Here is a 26,015-nt window from a genome sequence, read left to right on the forward strand (position 1 = left end):
ACAATAATTTCAGATACGCAGGGGAGGAATCTATATTTTAGGTTTGTTTTTAATTATATTTTTAGCCAAACAGACATTTCCCTTGCAATTTTATTTGCAAGAGGATTTAGGTTTATATAACCATAAAATCTTACATTGTATAATATATTCCAGTGAAAAATAGGCAGATGCCATTTTTGGGGATGAAGAGATTACATGGTAAAAGTATGCCTGATACTTGGCTTATTACTAGCTCCCTGCCGTGAAAAAGTTCAAGTTTTATTACTGCATTGCTGAATGTAAATATGTCTCAGATTTATACTGGCCCATATTATAGACTCTTCTAAAGACATTATTACAGTGTACTTAGAATAATGGAAATTGATTGGGCAATCTGATCAAACCTCTTTTTTAACAGTCAGCAGCATTCAAGTGAGATGAACAAGAAAGGATTGTGAAAGTGTTTGTGTAACAGTGAAAAGTCCTTCTTAAAAGTTCATTGCTTAGTTTATCTGTATTTAATTAATCTGCCTTGTTTTTATCCTCTCTCTTTTTGAATGCAGCTTTAAAGTCCTCTCCCTCCAAGAAACGATGCAATTCCATTGCTGCTTTAAAAGCTACATCACAAGAATTTGTTTCTGTGGTTAGCCAAGATTGGAAAGATGAAAATCATGACTTGCTTACTGAGGGGCAGAGCTATTGTAGCCTTGATGAAGAAGGTAATGCTTCAAATGAGCTACACTGCTCTTAATAAACAGAAATATTTTCAAGATTTTTGGCACTTCTGCTTAAAAAATAAGTGAAAAAAGTGGGAGATTTAAAACCAGTGAAGAAGCTTAAAGCAATGATTAAAAAACAATGCTTAGAGAATTCTAGATTGTCTGGGCAAAGCTTGAAATCCTTTAAATCAGGAGTTGTTAGTCTCCAGCTGCCATCAGCTGCCATCAGCATTGCCAGGATTCAGGAATGAAGGGAGTTGTGGTCCAGCAGCATCTATAAAGCCACCTCTGCTGCAATTAAGATGGTAACCACCCTGGAACACACCTTCCTCTTGGGAATTGCTTTTGGTCCATTGCTTATGCTGCTTATCTCAATTCTAATTGTCAAGACATAGGACAGAGCCACAGCATACATTGAAAGCACCCCCAACACACATCTAGAGAACTTGCCTCTCCCCAAAGAATCATGGGAACTATAGTCTTCCCCTCAGAGAGCTACAATTCCAAGTTCCCTTAACAAACTAAGTTCCTGGGATTGTTTTGGGGAAGCCTGGGGTTTAAATGTGTTGTGAATGTGCTTTAAATATACAGTGTGGATCTCATACAAGCCTTGGCAGATGACTGATCCACAGCCACTGGGCACTGAACATCTCTGCCACTCTTTCTGGGCCCATATCAGCATGAGGCAAAATCAACCTTTGTTTTCCTTCTCCCATTAGTTTTCTCTTCATAAACCATGGTTAATAAGCTATGGTGCACTTCTTCCTCTCTCCCCCCACCCAGCCCCCCCAAAATAAAAAAAAAGTCATGCTTTGGTGTGAAGAACCTATAGCTGAGAACATCCTGGCTTGTTAGCTGACATTGAGCTAGAGCTCCTCAGTTTGGACATAATTCTTAATGCAAGCCAGGATATTCAAGCCCAAAGCCATATGCACTGGAGGTGAGATATGAAGAAAGAGCACATAGTCCCAAGGCTTGTGCATGCCTTTACATGTTGTCACTATAGGTGAGCAGGTAAGATTTTCCATGAAAATGTATTCATTTCATATTTGCAAGAATGATTTACAGACTTTTTTCCTCTCTGCACAGTATTAGCCTCCCGGCATCAGCCAGATTTAGTGCCAAGCACACCTTCCCTTTTTGAAGCAGCATCTTTAGCAACCACAATTTCTTCTTCTTCTTTGTACGTAGATGACAATTATCAACATGATGGAACTCGGTTTTATTCTAACAGGTAATTAAAATTTGTATATATGCTAGAGATGGGTGGACTCTTTCCCCAAACCCAACTGTTCTGATTTGTACTTAATTCAGGGGGAAACAGATCAGTTACAGATCTGATCTCTGTCTTATTACAAGCGAGAGCCTTCTGAGCCTGCAGCATCCCAGCCAGTGCAGATTTATTTCTCCCCATTCAGTTGTTTCAGCGGACTTGCCAGAGATTGTAAGGTGAGGTGGGGGAGCATGTGCTGCACTACAGTTCCTTTCATCTCTGACCATTCAGATGATTATGTTTCAGTTTAATAAGCCCAGCACATGAGAGGACCTCAGGCATGACCAAAATAGCATTGTGGCTTATGAAACCTAAATAGGATGGTACAAACTCACCCATAGATTCATCAGTGCAACCCTATAATTTAATTAGAATTAAACCCCCCTGAGTCCCCGCTAAGTGTGTCTAAGGGCTTATTCACACTTATCTATCAATATCAGAGAGAGAACAATTATAACAGACAAAAATTGAAAGATGAAAAACAGACACATAGAATGAGTTAAATTAAAGTAACAAATCCAAGTAGAGGATCAACTTTTATCAGGTCTGCTTTCTAAAGCTGTGTCTCTCAGCACTTTTTTTGTGCCCTGGAGCTTTACCCACAAAAACCTGCTCTTTAAAGCCATAGTGCAACAAGCAGCAATTTGGTTTTTTCCGGACTGCTGTTTTTTCTGATTCAGCAATAAAGAACATTTTACATACTCTGTTTGGTAAAGGGAATTATAGTATACTCCATACTTTTCTGTTCTGAAATGTACTTTGCAGATGTTCTACTGGAAGGTTTGATAACCTCAGTATTTCCTCCTGAAGTAATTGGTTTTTCAAACTATTCTTTATCTGTTCAACCCAGGGAAAGGTAATTTACATTTGTTTAAATATATGCCAACTTCCTCTTCAGTCTCTTATAAACCAGTGCCAAGCACTATTCAGGTGCTGAGTATATCTGTTTCAAGCTAAGCTATAAGTGATAGCCTCTAGCTGTTTACATTAAAACTTCTGCTTATAAATGCAAGGAAGCTGCCTGGAAAGCTGCTTGTGAAGTATTTTTCATGAGGAAAAATTGTCAAAACTTGCCTTTTATATCAGCAAAATAAGCATTGTCATGCTCAGATCAGTAAGATATTCCTTTATGCCTTTAAAAATGAAGCAAAATTTACATTTTTAAAGCAAAGTGTCACTGCCAAAGATAAAATTTTGTCAAGTTGTTAAGCTTGTATAAAGCAGGACAACCAAATGAGAGAAAAGGTATCCAATCTTCATAACTGTGACTTGCTCACACAAACCCTAAGGGACGTATCCAGCTAAGTTCTGCTCAGAGTAGAGCTGTTGAAATTAATAACCTAAATTAGCCATATCCATTCCTTTCAATGGGTGTACTCAGAGTATGGCTAACTCTAGTTATAACTCTTAATATGGAGAATGGTATAGTTCTCTCCCCATCCTTAATTCAACTGAATGTGGGCATTCCTCGTTACATATTTTTGGTTTTATTTTAGTGAGAGGTAGTATATAAATATTTTGAATAAATAATAAATAAATAATAAAATATACCTGATCATGCTAATAATCATAATCTCAATTCTCTCTTAATTTGGAGTGACTGCCATGTTTCTGACTATGTATCCATAATTACATAGTCTGTGGACAGGCTGCTTGGATGAGTGAAACCAACCACCTGTCTCCTTGATCCTGGCCCATAAAAGTGAGCCAGGAAGAGCTGGGCAATGGGCTTGGCGGGGTGGTGAATGCTTCTCTCTGTGAGGGAGTTTTCCCAGACCTGCTGGAAGAGGCGGTCATTAAACCGCTTCTTAAAAAAACATCTCTAGACCTGGCCAATATGGCCAACTATCACCCAGTCTCAAATCTTCTATTCTTGGGCAAGGTGATAGAGCGAGTGGTTGCTGAACAACTCCAGGCACGCCTGAAAGAAGCGGACCATTTGGATCCCTTCCATTCGGGATTCAGGCCTCTTCATGGGACTGAAACTGCCTTGGTCGCGCTGCTTGATGATCTCCGGCGGGCTAGGGACAAAGGTGAGAGCTGTTTCCTAGTTCTGCTGGATCTCTCAGCGGCCTTTGATACAATCGACCATAACATCCTTCTGGACCATCTAGAGGGGCTGGGAGCTGGGGGCACTGTCATACAGTGGTTCCGCTCCTTCCTCCTGGGCCGTGTTCAGAAAGTGGTGGTGGAGGATGAGTGTTCAGACCCCTGGGCTCTCACTTGTGGGGTGCCTCAGGGTTCCATCCTCTTGCCCCATGCTTTTCAACATCTATATCCAGCCGCTGAGAGAGATCATCAGGGGGTTGCGGCTGGGTGTTCATCAGTATGCGGATGATACCCAGCTCTACCTCTCTTTCAAATCAAAACCAGTGAAGGTGGTGAAGGTCCTGTGTGAGTGTCTGGAGGCAGTTGGAGGATGGGTGGCGGCTAACAGATTGAGGTTGAATCCTGACAAGACGGAAGTACTGTTTTTGGGGGACAGGGAGGGCAGGTGTGGGGGATTCCCTGGTCCTGAATGGGGTAAATGTGCCCCTGAAGGACCAGGTGCGCAGCCTGGGAGTCATTTTGGACTCCCAGCTGTCCATGGAGGCGCAGGTCAATTCTGTGTGCAGACTGTCTCGACAGAGTGGTGCATGCTCTAGTTATATCTTGCTTGGATTACTGCAATGCGCTCTCTGTGGGGCTACCTTTGAAGGTGACCCGGAAACTACTACTAATCCAGAATGCGGCAGCTAGATTGGTGACTGGGAGCGGCCGCCGAGACCACATAACACTGGTCTTGAAAGACCTACATTGGCTGCCAGTACGTTTCCGAGCACAATTCAAAGTGTTGGTGCTGACCTTGAAAGCCCTAAACGGCCTCGGCCCAGTATACCTTAAGGAACATGTCCACCCACATCGTTCAGCGCAGACACTGAGGTCCAGCTCCGAGGGCCTTCTGGCAGTTCCCTCGCTGCAAGAAGCCAAGTTACAGGGAACCAGGCAGAGGGTCTTCTTGGTAGTGGCACCCGCCTTGTGGAATGCCCTCCCACCAGTTGTCAAAGATCAAAACAACTACCAGACTTTTAAAAGACATCTGAAGGCAGCCCTGTTTAGGGAAGCTTTTAATGTTTAATAGACTATTGTATTTTAATATTCTGTTGGAAGCCTCCCAGAGTGGCTGGGGAAACCCAGCCAGATAGGCGAGGTATAAATAAATTATTATTGTCAGAGCTGCCCTAGGTCCCAGCTCACAAAGGACCAACGCCACTTCGTTATTATATAAAACAGTCTTTATTGAAGTTCAGTTTCGCTTTCACAGCCGCGGCGCGCAGCTCTACGTCTCAAACTCTAGACCGCCGAAGCTCCGTCTGAATCTCCTCCCCCCAGACACCAGTTTAAGACTCTAGCCTTGCTCCACCTCTTCCTTTGCTCTTTCCTCCTCTGGTTCCGCCTGTCCGCTGGGGTCTTGCCCTTCCTAGACTCCTCTGACGCTGAGTCCCCTGAGTCTTCCCCCTGCCTCCGGCGGGCTTTAGGACCTGGTTCCCAATCCGGATTTTCTGCTGTCCCGCGCGCCTGTACATTTGAACTTGGCGCGCGCCCAGCCGGCCACCTTCCTCCTGACCGTTACACTGCTCCTGTCACTGCTTCCCCCTTCGGGGAGGCTAGCTGGACCTGACGTCCCCTCCATTCCCCCACTCTCCGATAGAGGCATGGTCAGCCCTGACTCATCTTCTCTCCCTGCTGGAGGAGACGCTGGCCCTGACACATGGGACTCTTCCCCCCCACTGCGCTCTGGTGGGGAAGCTGGCCCTGATTTCCAGCTACTGCTTTGGGAGTCTCCGCTGGCCCCCTGCTTCTGGTGTGTCCCCCCCTGGGACCCCCCTTGCCCTGGCCATCGGCGCCCCCTTCTGGGAATCTTCTGATTCACTGGAGAGGCTTATGGAATCTCTCGGGTCACTGTCATTCTCCCCTCCGCTGCCCTCAGATTCTTCCCCTTCTCTCTCCATTTCCTCTCTCCCCTGTGCCTCTGCTCCTGAGCCCCTGACATCCATTATTATTATTATTATTATTATTATTATTATTATTATTATCATCATCATCGTCATCATTATTACCATTATCATCATCAGTGCGGAGTAGAATCCTCCACTCACTGAAAGGGAAAAGCCATCCTTTTGCAATTCCATAGCCAATCTCATGGCAGGAGTGACAGAGCTGAGAAACTGTTAAGCAGCAAGGAATCTCTGTTGTGATCTTGAGCACATGCCTAGATGGTATCTGGATATGGGCACAATGCACTTACTGTCTGCTGAAGGTTTCTGTGCTGCCAGAGGTAACTATTTTGGTTTGCATTAACTATCTGTATAACGTGACCTGAAAAGCTTATATTGCTGCATCTGTTCATACTGGAAGAAGGGTGTCAGGTGATACAGATTTTACTCTAGTTCTGTTGTCCATTGCTTGTTGCAACACACAGCATGAAAACAGTTCCTTTACAGGTGGCAAACATTTTAGGTGTGCCCAATTGACACACTATCACTGACATGCTGACATGCAAAATGGCTGCCGCCTGTATTAGTACTTGTGCAGGAGGGGAGAAACTGCCAGGAGCTGTTTTTTGCCCTGCCCTGGTGACAGCTGGAAAAAGCAATTGAGTGGGACAGAAGGGACTGATAAATTTGCATTCCCTGCGAGAAGGGTGAATGGCATTGGACTGGGAAATGACCTCAGTCCTGCAACCTGTATGATTGCTTTTTACACACCTAACCTTTCCTTCTTTTCAATAAAAAAGTCATCAATACAGATAATGTGTTAGATAAAATAAAAATCCCACAAGCAGGTGTTGAAATGGAACACTAAATGTTCCACTGGAACACTGAAATGGAATGCTGAAATGAAATCCATTTTAATAAAAGGAAAAACTAAATACAGAGAAGCAGTGTTGTTTCATGCAATATTATAATTACAATCACATCCCAAACAATAAGACCTGCATGAAACCAAATAAAGCCTTATGACAGAAGAAGTAGTCATTCTGAGTTGCACTCAGTGACAGCCAAAATAAGAAATATAGATGGGAATACAGTAGTAAGTGAGTTGGGACAACTTGAAGGGTATCTAAGACGAAGTGGTACTAAGATAAATCTGACTCTATGAACAGCAGTAGATAAAACAAAGGAATATGAATGGAAGGAGAGAAAAGAATAGATGATAAAGGGAGATGCAGCAAGACAACAGAAAATGCAGTAGGATGTCAAGGAAAGATAGATTGGGAAGTTTATACAGTGACTATGATATGATAAAAATGTATGTATAATGTATATTTAAAAATGCATATACATTTTTAAATATACATTATATATAATGGAAGATGGCGGATATTAGCATTTATCCAGCTCACACGAGGTAATTAGAGGCTGATTATGGGGAGTATATCAGTCTCCCTTCATCTCTCCAGGGGGGAGAGATGCAGTTTTCACCCGCTGTTGCCATAAATCACCCCCGAGTTCAGAAGAAGGAGGGGGTGAGGCACTGGGTGCATAACCCTCGGTGGGCCTCGGAACTCCTCCGAAGCTACTTCCAGGTGCGAAACTAGTTGCGTTACTTAAAAGGGAAAAAAATTGGGAAAGATAACGCACATGCTTCAAGAGAGGCAGGAGGTTTTTATCTGCTAACAATTTTACCACTGAAAGGAAGAAGACAGATGGAAGATTACATCAAAGTACTACAGACATGGTATGTGGAATGGAATGCAACGGAACTGAAAGGGGGGGGGAAACGACTTTTTATTTCTTTTGCTCTATGTGATTATTAATAACCCTCCCCCTGAAGATCTGTCACAGAAATTAATTGCAAATGGGACTAAAAAGGAATTGTGTGGGAATAATTATGAACTTAAAGGTTTTACTCTGTGAAGGATTTGGAAAGAAGAAGGGCTGTCTCTTGTGACGCAGTAAGAATGGAAACTTGATAAGAGACCTGTGTTGCTGGAGTTGGTCTTGGGGAGGGCGAGCCGAAGATATATTATTTTCGAGGAGATTGCGAACTGGAAGGGGCAGCCCTCCTGCAAAAAGACTAATTTACGATGCAACAGGTCGGAAAAGCTAAAGAGCGAGTTTCTAGACTGTATTTCATCGGAACGACAAAAATGGCGATTACTCGCTCGAGCGGAAAGGACTGTTGGAGGAGAGTGATTTATGAGAGAGCAGCACAAAGCCCACACAGAAATACAAACAAGACTGTCTTTTTCAACCCACTTGCGGAGCATATCGGAGGAAAATGGAAAGGAAAATGAGTAATGACAAGTATTGAGAAGAGGAGACTGGAAACATCATTCTTAATATGGAAGCAGAACAAATATTCGAGGATTGGACTCCTGCCAATCAAGAAGCATGGTTACCCCCCACAAAAATTTATAATTTGGAAAACAATTGGATTATATGATATGTATTGTTATAATTTGGACTAATTGATTTGATGTGTTTAATTTGGAAATATGAAATTTAATAAAAATTATTTAAAAAAATAATAATAATCCAGCCCCCGTGGCAGGATATGTCCTGGGGTAAAATCCTAAAAAAAAAAGCCCAGCAACTTCAATCCTAAAAAAAAGCTCAAGAACTTTGGGGTAAACTTCAATCCTAAAAAAAAATCAATAACTTCGGTCGGCCCTCATTCATGTTCACTTCATCAAATCTGGCCCTCTTTGAAAAAAGTTTGGGCATCCCTGGTATAACAGATGAGCAGCTATGACTGTTCCACAGAAAGAGACTGCAGCTTTTATTAAAGTATCTGGCAACTGACAATACTAAAAATGAACTTACAAATGCCACATTTTATTTATGGCAAAAATAAAAAGCCCAAAATGGACTTTGGTTTTCTGCCGGTGTCCTATTGCGCTGTACTGAAACCTGTTTTCTCTCTGCAGCCTTCATCATGACAGATGCGATTGTGCATCCTATTTTCTGATAATGCAAATTTGCTTCTGCTGTTACTTAAGTCTGGTAGAATAAAAGTACCTTTAACATCAGTCAACTTCACTTCAAATCTGGAAAATGTATTAAAAAGTCAATTCCACTTACTGCTTTTCCAATAATAATAATAATAATTTATTTATTTATACGTACATATGTACATACATACATACATACATACATACATACATACATAAATACCTTCCCTATCTGGCTGGGTTCCCCAGCCACTCTGGGCGGCTTCCAACAGAATATTAAAAACACGATAATATATCAAACATTAAAAACTTCCCTAAACAGGGCTGCCTTCAGATGTCTTCTGAAAGTCAGGTACAGTACTTGTTTATTTCCTTGACATCTGATGGGAGGGCGTTCCACAGGATGGGCGCCACTACCGAGAAGACCCCACTTCTCACAGTGAAAAAACCGCCAGAAGGCCCTCGGAGCTGGACCTCGATGTCCAGGCTGAACGATGGGGGAGGAGACGCTCCTTCAGATATACTGGACCGAGGCCGTTTAGGGTTTTAAAGGTCAACACCAACACTTTGAGTTGTGCTCAGAAACGTACTGGGAGCCAATGTAGGTCTTTCAAGACCAGTATTATGTGGTCTCAGCGGCATTTCCCAGTCACCAGTCTAGCTGCCGCATTCTGGATTAGTTCATTTCTAGGTCACCTTAAAAGGTAGCCCCACGTAGAGCGCATTGCAGTAGTCCAAGCGGGAGATAACGGGCCACTCTGGCGAGGCAGTCCGCAGGCAGGTAGGGTCTCAGCCTGCGTACCAGATGGAGCTGATAAACAGCTGCCCTGGACACAGAATTGACCTGTGCCTCCATGGACAGCTGTGAGTCCAAAATGACTCCTAGGCTGCACACCTGGTCCTTCAGCGGCACAGTTACCCCATTCAGGACCAGGGAATCCCCCACACCTGCCCACCCCCTGTCCCCCAAGAACAGTACTTCTACCTTGTCAGGATTCAACCTCAATCTGTTAGCTGCCATCCATCCTCCAGCTGCCTCCAGACACTCACACAGGACCTTCACCACCCTCACTAGTTCTGATTCGAAAGAGAGGTAGAGCTGGGTATCATCTGCATACTGATGAACACCCAGCCCAAACCCCCTGATGATCTCTCCCAGCAGCTGCATGTAGATGTTAAAAAGCATGGGGGAGAGGATGGAACCCTGAGGCACCCCACAAGTGAGAGCCCAGGGGTCTGAACACCACTTTCTGGACGTGTTCCAGGAGGAAGGAGTGGAACCACTGTATGACAGTGCCCTCAGCTCCCAGCTCCTCATGGTCAAGAAGGATGTCATGGTTGATTGTATCAAAGGCCGCTACTCAGTCACTTTGCCCAAGAATGGAAGATTTTAGACTGGGCGTTAGTTGGCCATATTGGCCAGATCCAAATATTTTTTTTAAGAAGCAGTTTCATAACCGCCTCTTTCAGCGGGTCTGGGAAGGCTCCCCACAGAGGGAAGCTTTCACCACCCCACAGAGCTCATTGCCCTGACCTTCCCATCTTGCTTTTATGGGCAAGGATCAAGGAGACAGGTGGTTGGTATCACGCATCCAAGCAGCCTGTCCACATCCTTGGAGGTAACACATTGGAATTGATCCCACGCAACTCGACTAGACAGGACTCTAGCACTCTCCCGCCCCAGCCCTGCTCCCATGGTGGAGTCTACCTCTTTCCAAATCTGAGTGACTTTATCTGCAAAAAACTTGCAAAATCATTGCAGGAGGTCTTGGGGTCCTTACTGGGCCCCGATGGCGAAGGTGGTTCTGTTAGATTGCGAACCACCTGAAAGAGTTTTTTGCTGCTGTTTTCTGCAGATGCAATAGAGGTGGTGAAGAAAGTCTGCTTCGCCATCGCTATCCCCACTTGGTAGGCTCAACGTTGAGCTCTAACCCGTGTCTGGTCCAATTCAGAACGAGTTTTCTGCCACCGGCACTCTAGAAGTCTCAGTGATTGTTTCATTGCCCTCAGCTCTGGGCTCCATGCAACTGCTTTGCAAAACAGTAATTGCAGTGCAAGTAAGGTATCATTGCCAGAGAGCATTCTGATGATCTACTGGGTCGCTCTTCATCAGTACCTTGACTCTTTTTGCAGCTGAAAAATGGTCAGACTTAGAAAAAAATACTGTTCTTATTTAGTATTGGTATATTAGACCAGGCTAAGAAAAAGTTGGTTGTTCTGTTGCCTAGAACTTTTTTAAGCTACTGATGTGATGCTTGCATAAAATAAATTGGAGGAGAGGTGTCAAATAATACATTAGACTAAAATATGAAAAAAATACATATCAGTTTTGTTAACTTTTAAATGTAGATAATTGTGCTAAAACAGATTTGCATTTACTACATACTATTTTTAACACAGTTTTTCTTACATGTAAGTGATTTTTGCTGAAGCAGACCGGAAAGTAGGTGAAAGTACTGAAGTAGGTACAAAAAGAAGTTTCTCTAGGGAAAGTGGTACATGTACAGCATATTAAATACTTGTTTGTTCACTGTGTAGTATTTGCACAGCCCCTTTTGAAATAACTTGGCCTGAAGGATATATCTACACTACAAATGTACATCAGTCTATGATGATGATTATCATTATCATCATTATTTATATACCGCCCTATCCCCCCGCAGGTCTCAGAAAAAAACAGCTATTAAAAGCAATTTAACATCAATAGAATTAAAACTATTCATATACATAAAATCTAGTAAAATCATACCAGTAATTACAATAAAAACAGCACAGCACCAATTCTTGTTCACCTCTTGTTCCAATTCTGAGATAAAAATACTGTAGTTATCTCTATATTGTAGCAATTTCTCCTCCCTCCTCCCCCAGAAAAATCCACTCTATGCAAATACAGTACTCACTTTTTAAAACCTATTTGGTGTCAATTCCTGCTGCCAGCTGTTGCTGCCATTCTCTGATGAAATTACTATGTGGGTGAGCCAAGCCAATCATGTAGTTGAGAGTCAGTTGCCTTTATCATGCTGACTCCGACAGCAAGAGAACACATTTATGCAAATGAACACATTTATGCAGAGCGCCAGAAAGCCATTGGACTAAAAGTAAGGCATTTTACCTATCAGTTTCCCAGCAGAATTGGAGCTCCCAGTGTTTTCTGTAGGAAGCAAATTACTATTTAAACCATTTCAAACCTATAAGACAGCTATTCCCTTGGAATAACAGCCTTGGCAAAATCAGCTGCTATCAGCATTGAGTACGGAACCTTCTTTTGGAAGTATGTGTGAGTTTCCACGTGAACTGTTCATGGGATGCATCTGATAGTAAATGTTGTGGGAGGTGAACAATGATAACTGAACTCTAATCTTATGTTACACTAGTCTCTTAAGTATTATACATTTTCCACAATGAGCAAGATGGTTTTGCCTGGTATTGTGCCATACACTTGCTCTTCATTTCAGATTCAATGGAAATCAAAAGTGTAAAATTAACCTCTATCACTATGTTTACTTTAGAAAATGAGGCCTCTCCTCAGGTGATTTGCATTCTCCCCATGTGGCTGCAATGGGAGCAGCTGTCTTTGGGGGAGACACACCCATTAATAGGCTTTGAAGAAGACATGTCCGTCATATCCAAAACTCAGTAAAATAAACTAAGAGACCACTCAAAAATGTAGCCAATAAAATAAACACATTGTTCAAGAATAATCAAGCCATATCATGGAAAGAATGTAATTGGTGTCGTTCTCATTGATGGAGTATTCTGTGACCAAATACATGAACTGTCATTTAGGAATCTCTTTTGAACACTATGCTCCAGACCACATGTCCAGAAGGATACATATAGATTTCACCTATATTGTGGCCAGGCAAATAAATGCATGTTTCCCAGATACCTTTGTTGACATCATGCAGCTTTGAAGGTAGGCACATTTGAAGGCGCTATGCATCCTTCCAGTCTTCATCTGGGGGAGAGGCAGGTGGCCTCACTGCCGCCACTGCATTGCGTTGAAAGGGGCTCAGACCTGGGCTAAACCCAGCTGGGTAGGATGCATCCCTTCCCCACTCTCAGTTACCTTCAGCTGAGCAAAGGGAACTGAAGGATTTACCTAGAGTTCTAAAGATGGATTTGACCATGGTGATGATGTTATGATCAAAGTGGTGATGGTTTCAGTCTCCCAGCCCATTGGTTGTTGGCCTCTCTTATCCCATGTGCATTTTGGATATGATTGCATTTGGTTCTAGCTAGTTATTGCATCTCATATAAAATAACCTTTGTACTTTTCTTTTTTGCCAATGCACCAGGGTTTTTTTTAGTGCCAGACTGTTATTTGCAAAAGGTGATGAAATATGGTAGACATTAAACCGGCACCACCAGTATTCTTTTGGCAATTTGCCTATGTTTGTGTTTAGCTTAGGGTTACCAGACGTCCCCATTTCCCGGGGACAGTCCCTGGATTTGCGAATAAGTCCCCAGACAAATTCCATCCCCGGGATGTCCCTGGATTTCATCTAATGTCCCCAGGAAACGCAGCAGCGGCAGTCTCAGCAGCCCGGAGCAGTTGGCTCTGGCTGGCTTCAGGAGCTGCTCAGAAGTCCCCATATGATGGTGGTGCAGGAGCTCTAAGATGCAGCTTCCGGGCTGCCTCCACCTTCCCTGACCCCAGCAACTAAGCTGTGAATGGAGGCTTCATGTTGCCTATCGGAGCAGCCTCCCAACTCCTCCTTGCGTGCAAGCAGGAGCGGGGCAGGGATCTCTCAGGCAATGGGAAGCCTCCCTTCCCAGCTGAAGGATCGCCAACCCCTCCTGCTTGCACACAAGTAGGAATGGGATTGGGGCTGCTCCAATGGGAAGGAAGATCCCTGCCCCCTCCTGCTTGCACGCAAGTAGGAGTTGGGATGGGGCTGCTCCGAAAGGCAGTGTGAAGCCTCGCTTCCCAGCCGAGGGATTCCTGCCCCCTCCTATTTGCATGCAAGTAGGTATGGGATTGGGGCTGTTCCGATGGGAAGGGAGGCATCGTGCTGCCCGAGCCTCACCGCTGCTGCTGTTGGCCCTCCTCCACCTTCCATGCCTGACACACCGCACACCGCTTCCCCACCACCACCACGGAAGAACCAACAACTCAGGCTGCCCAGGCTCATGGAAAAAGGAGATAGAAGCCTTGGAGGAAGGGGAAATGTGGCGGTTGAGGTCAGGGCGGTGGCCGCCCCTCTGCCACCACCATTGCTGCAGCATCAACGTCCTGAACGTGTAGTATTTATTTAATTAAAGTATCGCCGGATTCATTGGAAAAAATCTGGTAACCTTAGTTTTGCTCAACACTGGGGGGAAATACCAGCATGAGTGAAACCATGGAGACAACATTTGCAGATATATCTGCAACCATTTGTGCTCTCCTTCTCATTCAGTTCCGTGTGCATTATATAATTTGTTATTGGAAAAACTTCCCATCCTAAGAATCTCGAATAACCAGCCTTCAACATTCAGTTTTTTAACCCTTCAAAAAAAAACCTATTGCTTTTGAGTTGCATACAAACATAAAATCAACACTGAACACATGAATAAAGCTTTTAAGGTTGCTGTTTCAGTCTCCACAACAATAATCTTATTTGTTTATAGCAGGGGTTGTCAACCTGGTCCCTACCGCCCACTAGTGAGCATTTCAGGATTCTAGGTGGGCAGTAGGGGGTTCTATGGCACAAGCTGAATCCTCCTTCCATCGAGTTCTGGTGGGCGGTAAGGAAATTTTACATTAGTGGGCAGTAGGTATAAAAAGGTTGACTACCCCTGGTTTATAGGTTAAGGTAAATGTAAAGGGACCCCTGACCATTAGTTCCAGTCGTGACCGACTCTGGGGTTGCGGCGCTCATCTCACTTTATTGGCCGAGGGAGCCGGCGTTTGTCCGCAGACAGCTTCCAGGTCATGTGGCCAGCATGACTAAGCTGCTTCTGGCAAACCAGAGCAGCACACGGAAACGCCGTTTACCTTCCCGCTGGAGCGGTACCTATTTATCTACTTGCACTTTGACGTACTTTCGAACTGCTAGGTTGGCAGGAGCAGGGACCGAGCAACAGGAGCTCACCCCGTCGCAGGGATTCGAACCACCAACCTTCTGATCAGCAAGTCCTAGGCTCTGTGGTTTAACCCACAGCGCCACCCGCGTCCCTTGGTTTATAGGTTAGGATGGGTAAAACAGGAAAAACCACAACATATCAGTCACTGTGAAGTCTGGGCCATTCTATGGGTGAGTCCGGTTTTGCTTTTCCTGTTCCCCAAATAAGTAGCATAATTAATCATTTCTAAAAGTGTGTTTAAATGGATCAGACATGCAGAAATGTTATTGTACTGTGTCAGGGTTTGGAAGAGGTGGAGTATATATTTTTATTTTCAAACATTTTTTAAAAAATACTGGTTCCACTGGTTCCTCAGGAACTTTGAGAGTTTTGTTCTGATACTAATGAAATCAGTCCAGATTTATCAAGATGCAGTTTTTAAATAGATATGAACCAACAAAATACCCTGGTTTACCTGACATATTTTCTGGTTTACCTGACATATTTTAATACAAAGTAAGGAAATTTACAGGGACGCGGGTGGCGCTGTGGGTAAAACCGCATGGTCGGCGGTTCGAATCCCCGCGGCGGGGTGCGCTCCCATTGCTTGGTCCCAGCGCCTGCCAACCTAGCAGTTCGAAAGCACCCCCGGGTGCAAGTAGATAAATAGGGACCGCTTACTAGCGGGAAGGTAAACGGCGTTTCCGTGTGCGGCTCTGGCTCGCCAGAGCAGCTTCGTCACGCTGGCCACCTGACCCGGAAGTGTCTGCGGACAGCGCTGGCTCCCGGCCTATAGAGTGAGATGAGCGCACAACCCTAGAGTCTGTCAAGACTGGCCCGTACGGGCAGGGGTACCTTTACCTTTAAGGAAATTTACACTGAGGGTTCAGGATTGTGCTGGTGGAGAACAGGAGGCAGAAAAACTCTCAGGACACTTTTGCAACTCTCCCTCAATTGCTGACTCCATGTGCCACACCTTCTTCCATCTAGAGGGACCTCTGCAGCCACTTCTGCTCATTCTTTTGCCTGAGCACTGGAGTCCAAAGGCAATATCAGTTTTGGGATGCTGAAGGTAAGATGTAGGAAGACTTTGCTGCAATTGAATAGCATGCAACTAGGATCTTACAAATGTATATGGTTCTATACAATTATTAAAGACAATCCCATAAGTCTGACCTATTAGCACATTGTTTCATTTTGGTTTCATGATCATTGTGTGTTGCTTTTATATCCAGTAAAGGATTGCCTTCGAGTTCAACATTCACCTTAGAAGATAGTGCTATCTGCTTGACCTCAGAACAGAGCACAGTAGAAACAGAAAATGATAATGCTTCTGTGCTGGATGTATACTTAGTAAGTTGACTAATCTTTTCTTTTTCCAAATTATGTACACTTTCAAATAGCTGACTTGCTTTTGATTGACACTGGGTTGTATTCTGTAGATGTGTACTTCACATGTTTCACTCTTAGTGTACTATTCCATTTTGTGATTAGTATGAAGTTTCCTGCTTGGCAGGGGGTTGGACTCGATGGCCCTTGTGGTCTATTCCAACTCTATGATTCTATGAAGTATTCCCCACAAAACTGAAAAGGTGAGATTCTGATGCAGAACTGTCGCTTGAGAGAAGAAAATATGTATGACGCAACAGCACTTAAACTATACCTATAGTTCTATTCATACTTTTGTAGCTATAATTGGAGGAACAAATCAATGTTGCTTTGCTTACCAAACATTCCTCTGTTTCAATGCACATACTGGTTGGAATAGGAAATGCCTGGGTTATTCAAAAATCTTAGTATAAGTAAGCCATTGTAGAGAACTCCCTCTCCTTTTAATAGATTGGATCAATTTACATATATTTTCCATCTTTCTGTGGGCATGCAAGAGAGGGAAAGGCAAGAGAAATATCTGTGACATTTTTAGAACAGCGCTGGAAAGTTTCATGGGTTTGATAATGTTCCATTTGACTAGATTAGTATTTGCATTCCCTATTTCTTTTAAGATTCTTAATTCTGTCCAAATTTACTCATCTCGTGAAATTTACTAGTATAATCTGTTTGTATTCAAAGATGCTGAGTTTCAGGGTAGAAAACCTTTTATATATAGCATGGAGCACTCATTCACATTGGTTATAATCAGTAAAACAAAGTGGAGAAAGCACATGTCTCTTTAAACAACTTCCTGCTGCATTGATCCACATATGTAATGCTAATAGTAATATCCCACATTGAGATTGTTGAAGATTAGATAAAAAGACCCTCGTTTTCTCTGTAATATTTCCCAATAATGGCTCAGCTTGTTATATTTATTTAGGTTTAGCTAGGGTTGATCTGAATTAAAATTCTCCAATGTTTGCAGGAGTGAAGCTGAGCTGCCTTAATGGGATATCAAAATAACAACAACCTTCAAGGGAAATGATTATGGACTAGCAGTTCATCTTCTGTGGATGTCCTTGTTTCAAGCGGGATTTAGCAAGGTTGTTCTGCCACCTCTGAGCAGATTCAGCTTGCCATATCCTGGGATCCACAGTCATGGCCTGCATCGAACTGAGCGTCCTTTCCATCCCGTTGCAAGTCAGCACTTATTCCTGTGAGAATCCATCCATTTGCCATTGTCCTAAAAAGAAACCCAAAGATCTAATAAGCCTGTTTGGGAATTAAAAATGATAACTATGTCCAATATAATAAACAGTGGATTCATTGAAGACCCTGTCTTTCTGGAACCGTTTGCGATTCCTGCTAGGCAATGGGCTGTCCTGAAATTTACTATTCATATTATTTAAAAAAAAAAAAAAAGCAACAGCCAGTAACTTAAGACACATGGAAGTGGCAAAAAGTATTCTCATTGGGGCTTCGTTTTACCCAGAGTAGACTTATTTAAATGAATGAATATGGCTAAGTTAGGTCCATTAATTTCAGTGAGACTACCCTACAAGAGAGGTTTGAGTAGGTACATTGCGATACATTGACAATATTTTTATTATCTGGACACATGGTCAACAGACCCTGAATATCTTCCACCAGACATTCAATGACTTTCACCCCACCATCAACCTAACAATGAACCAATCTATGCAAGAAATACATTTTTTGGACACTACTATAAAAATACAGGATGGGCATATAGACACCACCTTATACCGTAAACCAACTGACCAACAAACATATCTACATGCTTCTAGCTACCATCCCAAACATACCAAACAGTCCATTGTATATAGCCAGGCACTACGTTACAGCCGTATCTGTTCCAATTCTACAGACAGAGACTCTCACCTAAGAGATCTACAGCAAACCTTTTTAGAACTAAAATACCCAGCAGATGAAGTTAGACAACAGATCAACAGAGCCAGACTGATACCCAGAGAGAACTTGCTGCAAGACAGACCCAAAAAAGAAAATAACAGAACACCACTAGTAATCACAGCTCCCAATTTAAAACAGTACAACACATCATAAGAGATCTACAACCTCTCCTAGACAATGACAGTTCTCTTTCTCAAGCTCTGGGAGGAAGACCTTTCATTGCCTACAGACAGCCACCCAATCTTAAACAACTCACCCACAAAAATACAACAACCAGACTTAACATGGACACCGGTACCAGAGCCTGCAATAAACCCAGTTGCCAACTTTGCTGCCACATACACCAGGACAACACCATTACTGGCCCCAACAACATCAAACATACCATCTCAGGACTATTTAATTGCTCATCTTCTAACATTGTGTATGCCATCAAATGACAACGGTGCCCTTCAGCTCTCTATATTGGTCAAACAGGCCAAAGCCTACGCCAAAGGATAAATGGACATAAATCTGACATCAGGAATCACAAGACAGAGAAACCAGTAGGAGAACACTTCCATCTCCCAGGACATTCTATACAAGATCTCAAAGTATCTGTCTTATTACAAAAGAATTTCAGAAATAGACTGGAAAGAGAAGTTGCTGAATTGCAACTTATTACCAGACTTAAAACCATGGAGAGACCTGGTCTGAATAGAGACATTGGATTCTTATCTCATTATACATGATAAAGCTATTTTTAGCCATCTCACCCCTTGCTTTTTCCTGTAAGACCAATTGCAGTCGTTAACAGTTGTCAACAGGTTTACCACACCTACCAGCCAATCACCACCCTTCTGAGTAATACCTCTCCCCACCCTCTCACTGTATATAAGGGTCTGGTGACTTCTGTTTCAGTGTATCTGAAGAAGTGTTCATGCACACGAAAGCTCATACCAATAACAAACTTTGTTGGTCTCTAAGGTGCTAATGGAAGGAATTTTTTTATGAATGAACTTGTGTATCACTTAAAGTATGGATTCTTAGATCACGGACTGCAGTTTCTTGAAGATGGACTTCTGGCAAGCGATGGGCTGCACCTCACAACGGTTGGGAGGAATGTTTTTGCCAAAAATCTCAGAAACCTCATCAGGAGGGCTTTAAACTGACTAATGTGGGGGAAGGAGGCAGTGCTCCTGAAGGTAGGAGTCTATCAATTGATGAAGATGATCATCCAAATGTCATAGACCAAATGGAGCAAACAGCACGCAGACCTAGTGGTGGGAGGAAAAAATCCTTAAATAAGAGACACGGGGGAATGATTAATGGACTTCAATGTCTGTACACTAATGCGCAAAGCATGGGAAATAAACAAGATGAGCTTGAGCTCTTGGTACAGCAAACTAAATATGACATAATAGGCATCACTGAAACCTGGTGGGATAAGTCCCACGATTGGAATGTAATAATTGAGGGATACAATCTATTTCAGAGAAACAGACCAGACAAGAAAGGAGGAGGAGTGGCATTATATGTCAGGGATGTGTATACCTGTGAAGAGATGCAAGATTTAGAACCTCAAAGCCAAAGTGAGAGCATTTGGGTCAAAATTAAGGAAGAGAAGAATAACAGAGACCTCATTGTGGGAGTTTACTATAGATCCCCAAGCCAAACGGAGGACATAGATGATGCCTTCCTGGAACAGATGGCCAAGCATGCAAAAGGAAGGGAGATAGTAGTAATGGGGGACTTCAATTACCCGGATATTTGTTGGATGTCAAACTCAGCCAAGAGCATAAGGTCAAACAGATTCCTCACTGGCCTTGCAGACAACTTCATTGTCCAGAAAGTGGGAGAAGCAACAAGAGGAACAGCCATTTTAGATCTGGTCCTAACCAATGTTGATGACCTGGTTAGTGGGGTAGAAGTGGAAGGATCATTAGGCGTGAGTGATCATAATCTTCTGAAGTTTACTATACAGCGGAAAGGAGCAGCCATGCATACTAGGACTCAATTTCTTGACTTTAAGAAAGCCGACTTCATAAAACTTAGGGAAGTGCTGGGTGAGATCCCATGGACAGTAAGACTAAAAGGAAAGGGAGTTCATGATGGCTGGGAGTTTGTTAAGAGGGAGATAGTAAAAGCACAACTTCAGGCAATACCAATGAGACGGAAACATGGAAGGTGCCTAAAGAAGCCAGGGTGGCTATCTAAAGAACTTTTAACTGAGTTAAGATTAAAAAAGGATGTGTACAAAAAATGGAAAAGGGGGGAAACCACCAAAGAGGAATTCAAACAAATAGCCAGCACATGTAGACACAAAGTCAGAAAAGCTAAAGCACAGAATGAACTCAGGCTTGCTAGAGAGGTTAAAAGCAACAAAAAAGGCTTTTATGGGTATGTCCGTAGCAAAAGGAAGAACAAAGAAACCGTGGGGTCACTCAGAGGAGAAGATGGTGAAATGCAAACAGGGGAAACAGAAAGGGCTGAACTCCTCAATGCCTTCTTTGCCTCAGTCTTCTCCGATAAAGAAAACAATGCCCGACCTGAAGAATTTGGAGCAAATGATTCAGCAGAGGAAACACAGCCCAGAATAACTAAGGAGATAGTACAAGAATACTTGGCTAGTCTAGATGTATTCAAGTCTCCAGGGCCAGATGAACTGCATCCAAGAGTATTAAAAGAACTGGCAGATGTGATCTCAGAACCACTGGCAGTCATCTTTGAGAATTCCTGGAGAACAGGCGAAGTCCCGGCAGACTGAAGGAGGGCAAATGTTGTCCCTATTTTTAAAAAGGGGGAAAGAGAGGACCCAAATAATTATCGCCCAGTCAGTCTGACATCAATACCAGGGAAGATTCTGGAGCAGATCATTAAGCAAACAGTCTGTGAGCACCTAGAAAGGAATGCTGTGATCACCAATAGTCAGCATGGATTTCTGAAAAATAAGTCATGTCAGACTAACCTGATCTTTTTTGACAGAAGCCTGGTAGATGAAGGGAACGCAGTGGATGTAGCCTACCTTGATTTCAGCAAGGCATTCGACAAGGTGCCCCATGATATTCTTGTAAAGAAGCTGGTAAAATGCGGTCTTGACTATGCTACCACTCAGTGGATTTGTAACTGGCTGACTGACCGAACCCAAAGGGTGCTCATCAATGGTTCCTCTTCATCCTGGAGAAGAGTGACTAGTGGGGTGCCACAGGGTTCTGTCTTATGCCCGGTCTTATTCAACATCTTTATCAACGACTTGGATGATGGACTCAAGGGCATCCTGATCAAATTTGCAGATGACACCAAACTGGGAGGGGTGACTAACACCCCAGAGGACAGGATCACACTTCAAAACGACCTTGACAGATTAGAGAACTGGGCCAAAACAAACAAGATGAACTTTAACAGGGAGAAATGTAAAGTATTGCACTTGGGCAAAAAAAAATGAGAGGCACAAATACAAGATGGGTGACACCTGGCTTGAGAGCAGTACATGTGAAAAGGATCTAGGAGTCTTGGTTGACCACAAACTTGACATGAGCCAACAGTGTGACGCGGCAGCTAAAAAAGCCAATGCAATTCTGGGCTGCATCAATAGGAGTATAGCATCTAGATCAAGGGAAGTAATAGTGCCACTGTATTCTGCTCTGGTCAGACCTCACCTGGAGTTCTGTGTCCAGTTCTGGGCACCACAGTTCAAGAAGGACACTGACAAACTGGAATGTGTCCAGAAGAGGGCAACCAAAATGGTCAAAGGCCTGGAAACGATGCCTTATGAGGAACGGCTAAGGGAGCTGGGCATGTTTAGCCTGGAGAAGAGGAGGTTAAGGGGTGATATGATAGCCATGTTCAAATATATCAAAGGATGTCATATAGAGGAGGGAGAAAGGTTGTTTTCTGCTGCTCCAGAGAAGCGGACATGGAGCAATGGATCCAAACTACAAGAAAGAAGATTCCACCTAAACATTAGGAAGAACGTCCTGACAGTAAGAGCTGTTCGACAGTGGAATTTGCTGCCAAGGAGTGTGGTGGAGTCTCCTTCTTTGGAGGTCTTTAAGCAGAGGCTTGACAACCATATGTCAGGAGTGCTCTGATGGTGTTTCCTGCTTGGCAGGGGGTTGGACTCGATGGCCCTTGTGGTCTATTCCAACTCTATGATTCTATGATTCTAAAGTAGTTTGTTTTGAGTCCTCTGTGAATATGGAAGCAAGTTTCATGTTCTTTCTCCAAACACAATGCTGCCACCTATTGCTGATTCTAAAATGACAAGAGTTGCATGCTCCTTTCTGGACTGGCTGCTCAGTAAAAGTATTTAGCTGCAAGGCTTTACCTTCTGAGTGTTCATCAGGCACAAGAGTTCAAAACAATATATAAAAATAGATATCATATATTGTTTCTTACCTGATGCTAATGTACTAATACTTCAGATTACATTGATTAGTTTCATAAATCTGGTGTTAAAAAGTCTTTATAGATTTGTCACTTTGATATACCGGTAAATCACTTTTGTCCAGAGGTTTTTTAAATGTACAGTTTTTGGAAATCTAATTAACCTGTTGGTATAAAACAAACAAACGCTGAAAAATATGTAGGTCAAAAACTATTGTTATAGTAAGAAAGCATTGTGAATATAGGGCATTATGAAAAGGAAAGAATTTTATTGTCTTTCACAAGTGATATCCATATGACCGTACAGTATCCTAATTCCAGTTGTCTTAACCTTGGCTTGAGATATTTTATAGCAGTGAGAGTGGTTTCACTGTCATCTGGGAGACAGAGCCTTAATAAATGCACTTAACAGGAAGAAAGGTTTTTTCTTCTCCAGTGTGTAAGAACTGGTCAAGTAATAAAATTTCTGTATCTTTGTCCTTCTTTAGCAGAGTCATAATTTCACAGTTGGGGAATATTACTTTTAGAGTGAAAGGAAATACAGTGGATGCTCGGGTTGCGAACATGATCCATGCGGGATGCACATTTGCAACCCGCAGCTGCGCATCTGCGCACGTGCGGGTTGCAATTCGGCGCTTCTGCACATGCGTGACCGCCAAAACCTGGAAGTAACCCATTCCGGTACTTCTGGGTTTCGGCGGTCCGTAACCGACAAAATGCAACCTGAAGCATCTGTAACCCGAGGTATGACTGTACATAGCTTAACAAGATTTCAACCCTGTCTTCAGCTCAGGACCGGTCCTGGACTTTTAATCATTCCAACCTATTGCATGAGTCAAGAGAACGCACACAAAGATCTTTTTGGAGTGTGAGTTGTTTATACATGTCCCTGCGTCCTCTCTGACATTGAAAGGGACCTTAGGGTGTTCCTTTCTGACTGTACATTTTTTGTTGGAAACTCTAAAAATATTGGTGCCTAAGATTGCTCCTGCTAGCAAACTGTCCTGACTTCGGAGGTTAGTGAAGAATACAGCACTAGCTTCACATTGAGCATCCCCACTGCCAACTGCGTTGTGATCAAACTCATTGATCAGTGAGGAACGGTATATTTTATGGTCCATATGCAGCTGCATGAAATTCTCTAGTCTGTGCCACAATACTTCTATTCATGTAGAATCAGTAAATAATGTTCTGCGCAGAATCCTTTGAAAATATCTTGTACATTATCTAATTATGCAGCACAGTTTGCCCCCTATGCCTTGTGCCACATTCTGAGTGCAATTTGTAGTTGTTGAGAGTCCTTAAGCATGATCAGATTTTTAACATGGTGCACAACATTTGTTTCCTTGTTAATATGATTAGATATGTTCCATTTTTAAACTTGTTTTTCCTTGAAATAAGGAGTTCAAGTTGAACTATAAAAATTGAACATTTTTCTTTTATAAAACATTTTTTAAAAATTGATTTAAAAATCCATGGGCGTAGCCGGGGGGGTCAAGGGGTCAGCTGCCCCCCATCAAGTAAAACAATAGAAATAAATGAACAATCATGTCGGTTCTACTCCCCCCAACAAAAGTCCTGCCCCCCCAAATCCTGGCTATGCCTAATTATTCTGAAGCATTTCAGTTTATGCCAGTTTAGCATTTAACATGTTTATTTGGCTTAATGCAACAAAATTTATATCAAGGGCAAGGGGGGAGTGGCTCTCTTGCATTGCCAATGGCTCTCAGTGGCTCTGTATTGTTTCTTAATGGCCCTAACTTGGCCAGGTCGTTTTTTGCAAAGGCTAGCCCAGGAATTCCTCTGCAGTATTTCTCCCTTCATATCGCAAATAATCAAAATCCTACCATTTATTAATTTCTAGGATTTAGCCCCCCATCTATAACAATATACCATATTGGCCCAAATATAAGCTGCATCCAAATATAAGCCGCACCTTTAAAATTCTGCCAGCACTCACACCCATTCCGTTTTACCATATGTCTGTTTCAGCAGCAATATCGTAAAAGCCAGTTTTTGTAAGGTCGCAAATTTAAGCCGCACTTTTAACTTTTCACGGTTGGAATTTGGGGGAAAAGTGAGGCTTATACAGTATTCAGGCCAATACGGTAGTAGATTGGAAGCTGAATGTAACAGTTGCAAACAGAGGTATCTAATTCAGATATTCGGGAAATTTAGCTTTAAGCATCCTACAGGAAGTTGTATTGATTTCATTGGAACGCTACTTTGGGGTTGGGAATGGTAAACATAAAGCATCGTAGCCAGACAGCACTTTTCTTCTTGAAAAAAAGTTTGCTGGTACTGAAAAGCCCCAGAAAAAAGGACTGACTGTAGCAGATAAAACTGCAAAAGGCCTTTGGGGTGTTCTGAACACATTCTGTGTTGTCCATACAATGAGACTGAGTTATGATGGTCGAAAAATATGAAATGTTGTATAGTTGGGAAACCTAACATAAGAAGGAAGAAAATAGATGTTGTATTAACCAATATTGATAGTGAAGGGGGGTGTTAACAAGTTTTGTTTGTTTGTTGGAGAAAAAAAGTAATTCTTTTTATTTCTTTTGTTTAGTAATAGATCATAAAATAAGAAAAAGATGAATTTTAAGAATGAGAATATTTGAAGAGAAGCACTTTCTGCACTCCTGATTTACAAGGAAAAATTTGCTGAGCCTAGGAAACAAAAAGTCATAAGCAACAGAGCCTCTGTGAAAACAACAGAGGATTCTTGAAGCCTAGAAATGCTACCTTGGACTCAGCAGATGTGAAAGGAAACATTTCACACTTTGCTAGGATGTGCTGTTGCCAAACTGTGAAGAACTGCATACATTGTACTTAAGCTGCTCTTTCTTCTATTGCCAATCATCTTTTCAGGGCTTGGAAGTAATATTTTCCTATTGTCTCTCACATGATTTTTTTATTTGCATGTATTCAGTGATTATGCACAAATATGTAATCTGCTTTGCCTATTTAAAGAGTCATCATCATCACAGTGGTGAATATTATGTAAATCAATTCTGCTTTCCCCCAGAATTATAATTGCTCACCTATTAATTTCATACATGGGTTAGTGTAATACATTTGCACATAGTTTATGGGAAGCTATCTTCTATAAAGAAATTTTCACTGTTTTATTAGTGAAATGAAAAAGAAGCTATTTATAACAAGGCCTTATGTTGTGTACATATATTGTCTTTGACATATCTGTGATTAGATATATTGCTTGTAAAGGACAAAATTACATAATTTATTTAGTATATTCTACTGTAAACTATAGTTTTATTGACAAAAAATAAAGTATTTTTGTTCCTCAAAACATGTGTTGCGGATAATTCTGATGCTTATCTTCTTGAGCAAAATCCCGTAACTCGCAAGAAGTAGTTTTCTTGAC

At 42.5% G+C, this 26,015-nt stretch overlaps 1 protein-coding gene across 14 annotated transcripts in view; it reads left to right on the forward strand.

The window, feature by feature from the left end:
- The window catches only part of PIP5K1B (phosphatidylinositol-4-phosphate 5-kinase type 1 beta), a 116,796-nt gene extending 91,044 nt beyond the window's left edge, over positions 1-25,752 (forward strand). For 7 of the 14 annotated variants that reach the window (XM_077935907.1, XM_077935920.1, XM_077935915.1 and 4 more), the window contains 5 exons: positions 543-698; positions 1,788-1,932; positions 16,192-16,309; positions 23,416-23,495; positions 25,197-25,752. In XM_077935907.1, the coding sequence (XP_077792033.1) occupies positions 543-698; positions 1,788-1,932; positions 16,192-16,309; positions 23,416-23,495; positions 25,197-25,209 (512 nt within the window). In that variant the 3' untranslated portion in view covers positions 25,210-25,752. Of the gene's footprint in view, positions 1-542; positions 699-1,787; positions 1,933-3,853; positions 4,005-7,649; positions 8,992-16,191; positions 16,310-23,415; positions 23,496-25,196 lie in introns of those variants that run through there. The other 7 variants (XM_077935914.1, XM_077935911.1, XM_077935913.1 and 4 more) reach the window with 7 other exon arrangements.
- Positions 25,753-26,015: the final 263 nt, after the last annotated feature.

The sequence above is a fragment of the Podarcis muralis genome, chromosome 11 (genome assembly GCF_964188315.1).
Source record: "Podarcis muralis chromosome 11, rPodMur119.hap1.1, whole genome shotgun sequence".
Lineage (NCBI taxonomy): Eukaryota > Metazoa > Chordata > Lepidosauria > Squamata > Lacertidae > Podarcis > Podarcis muralis.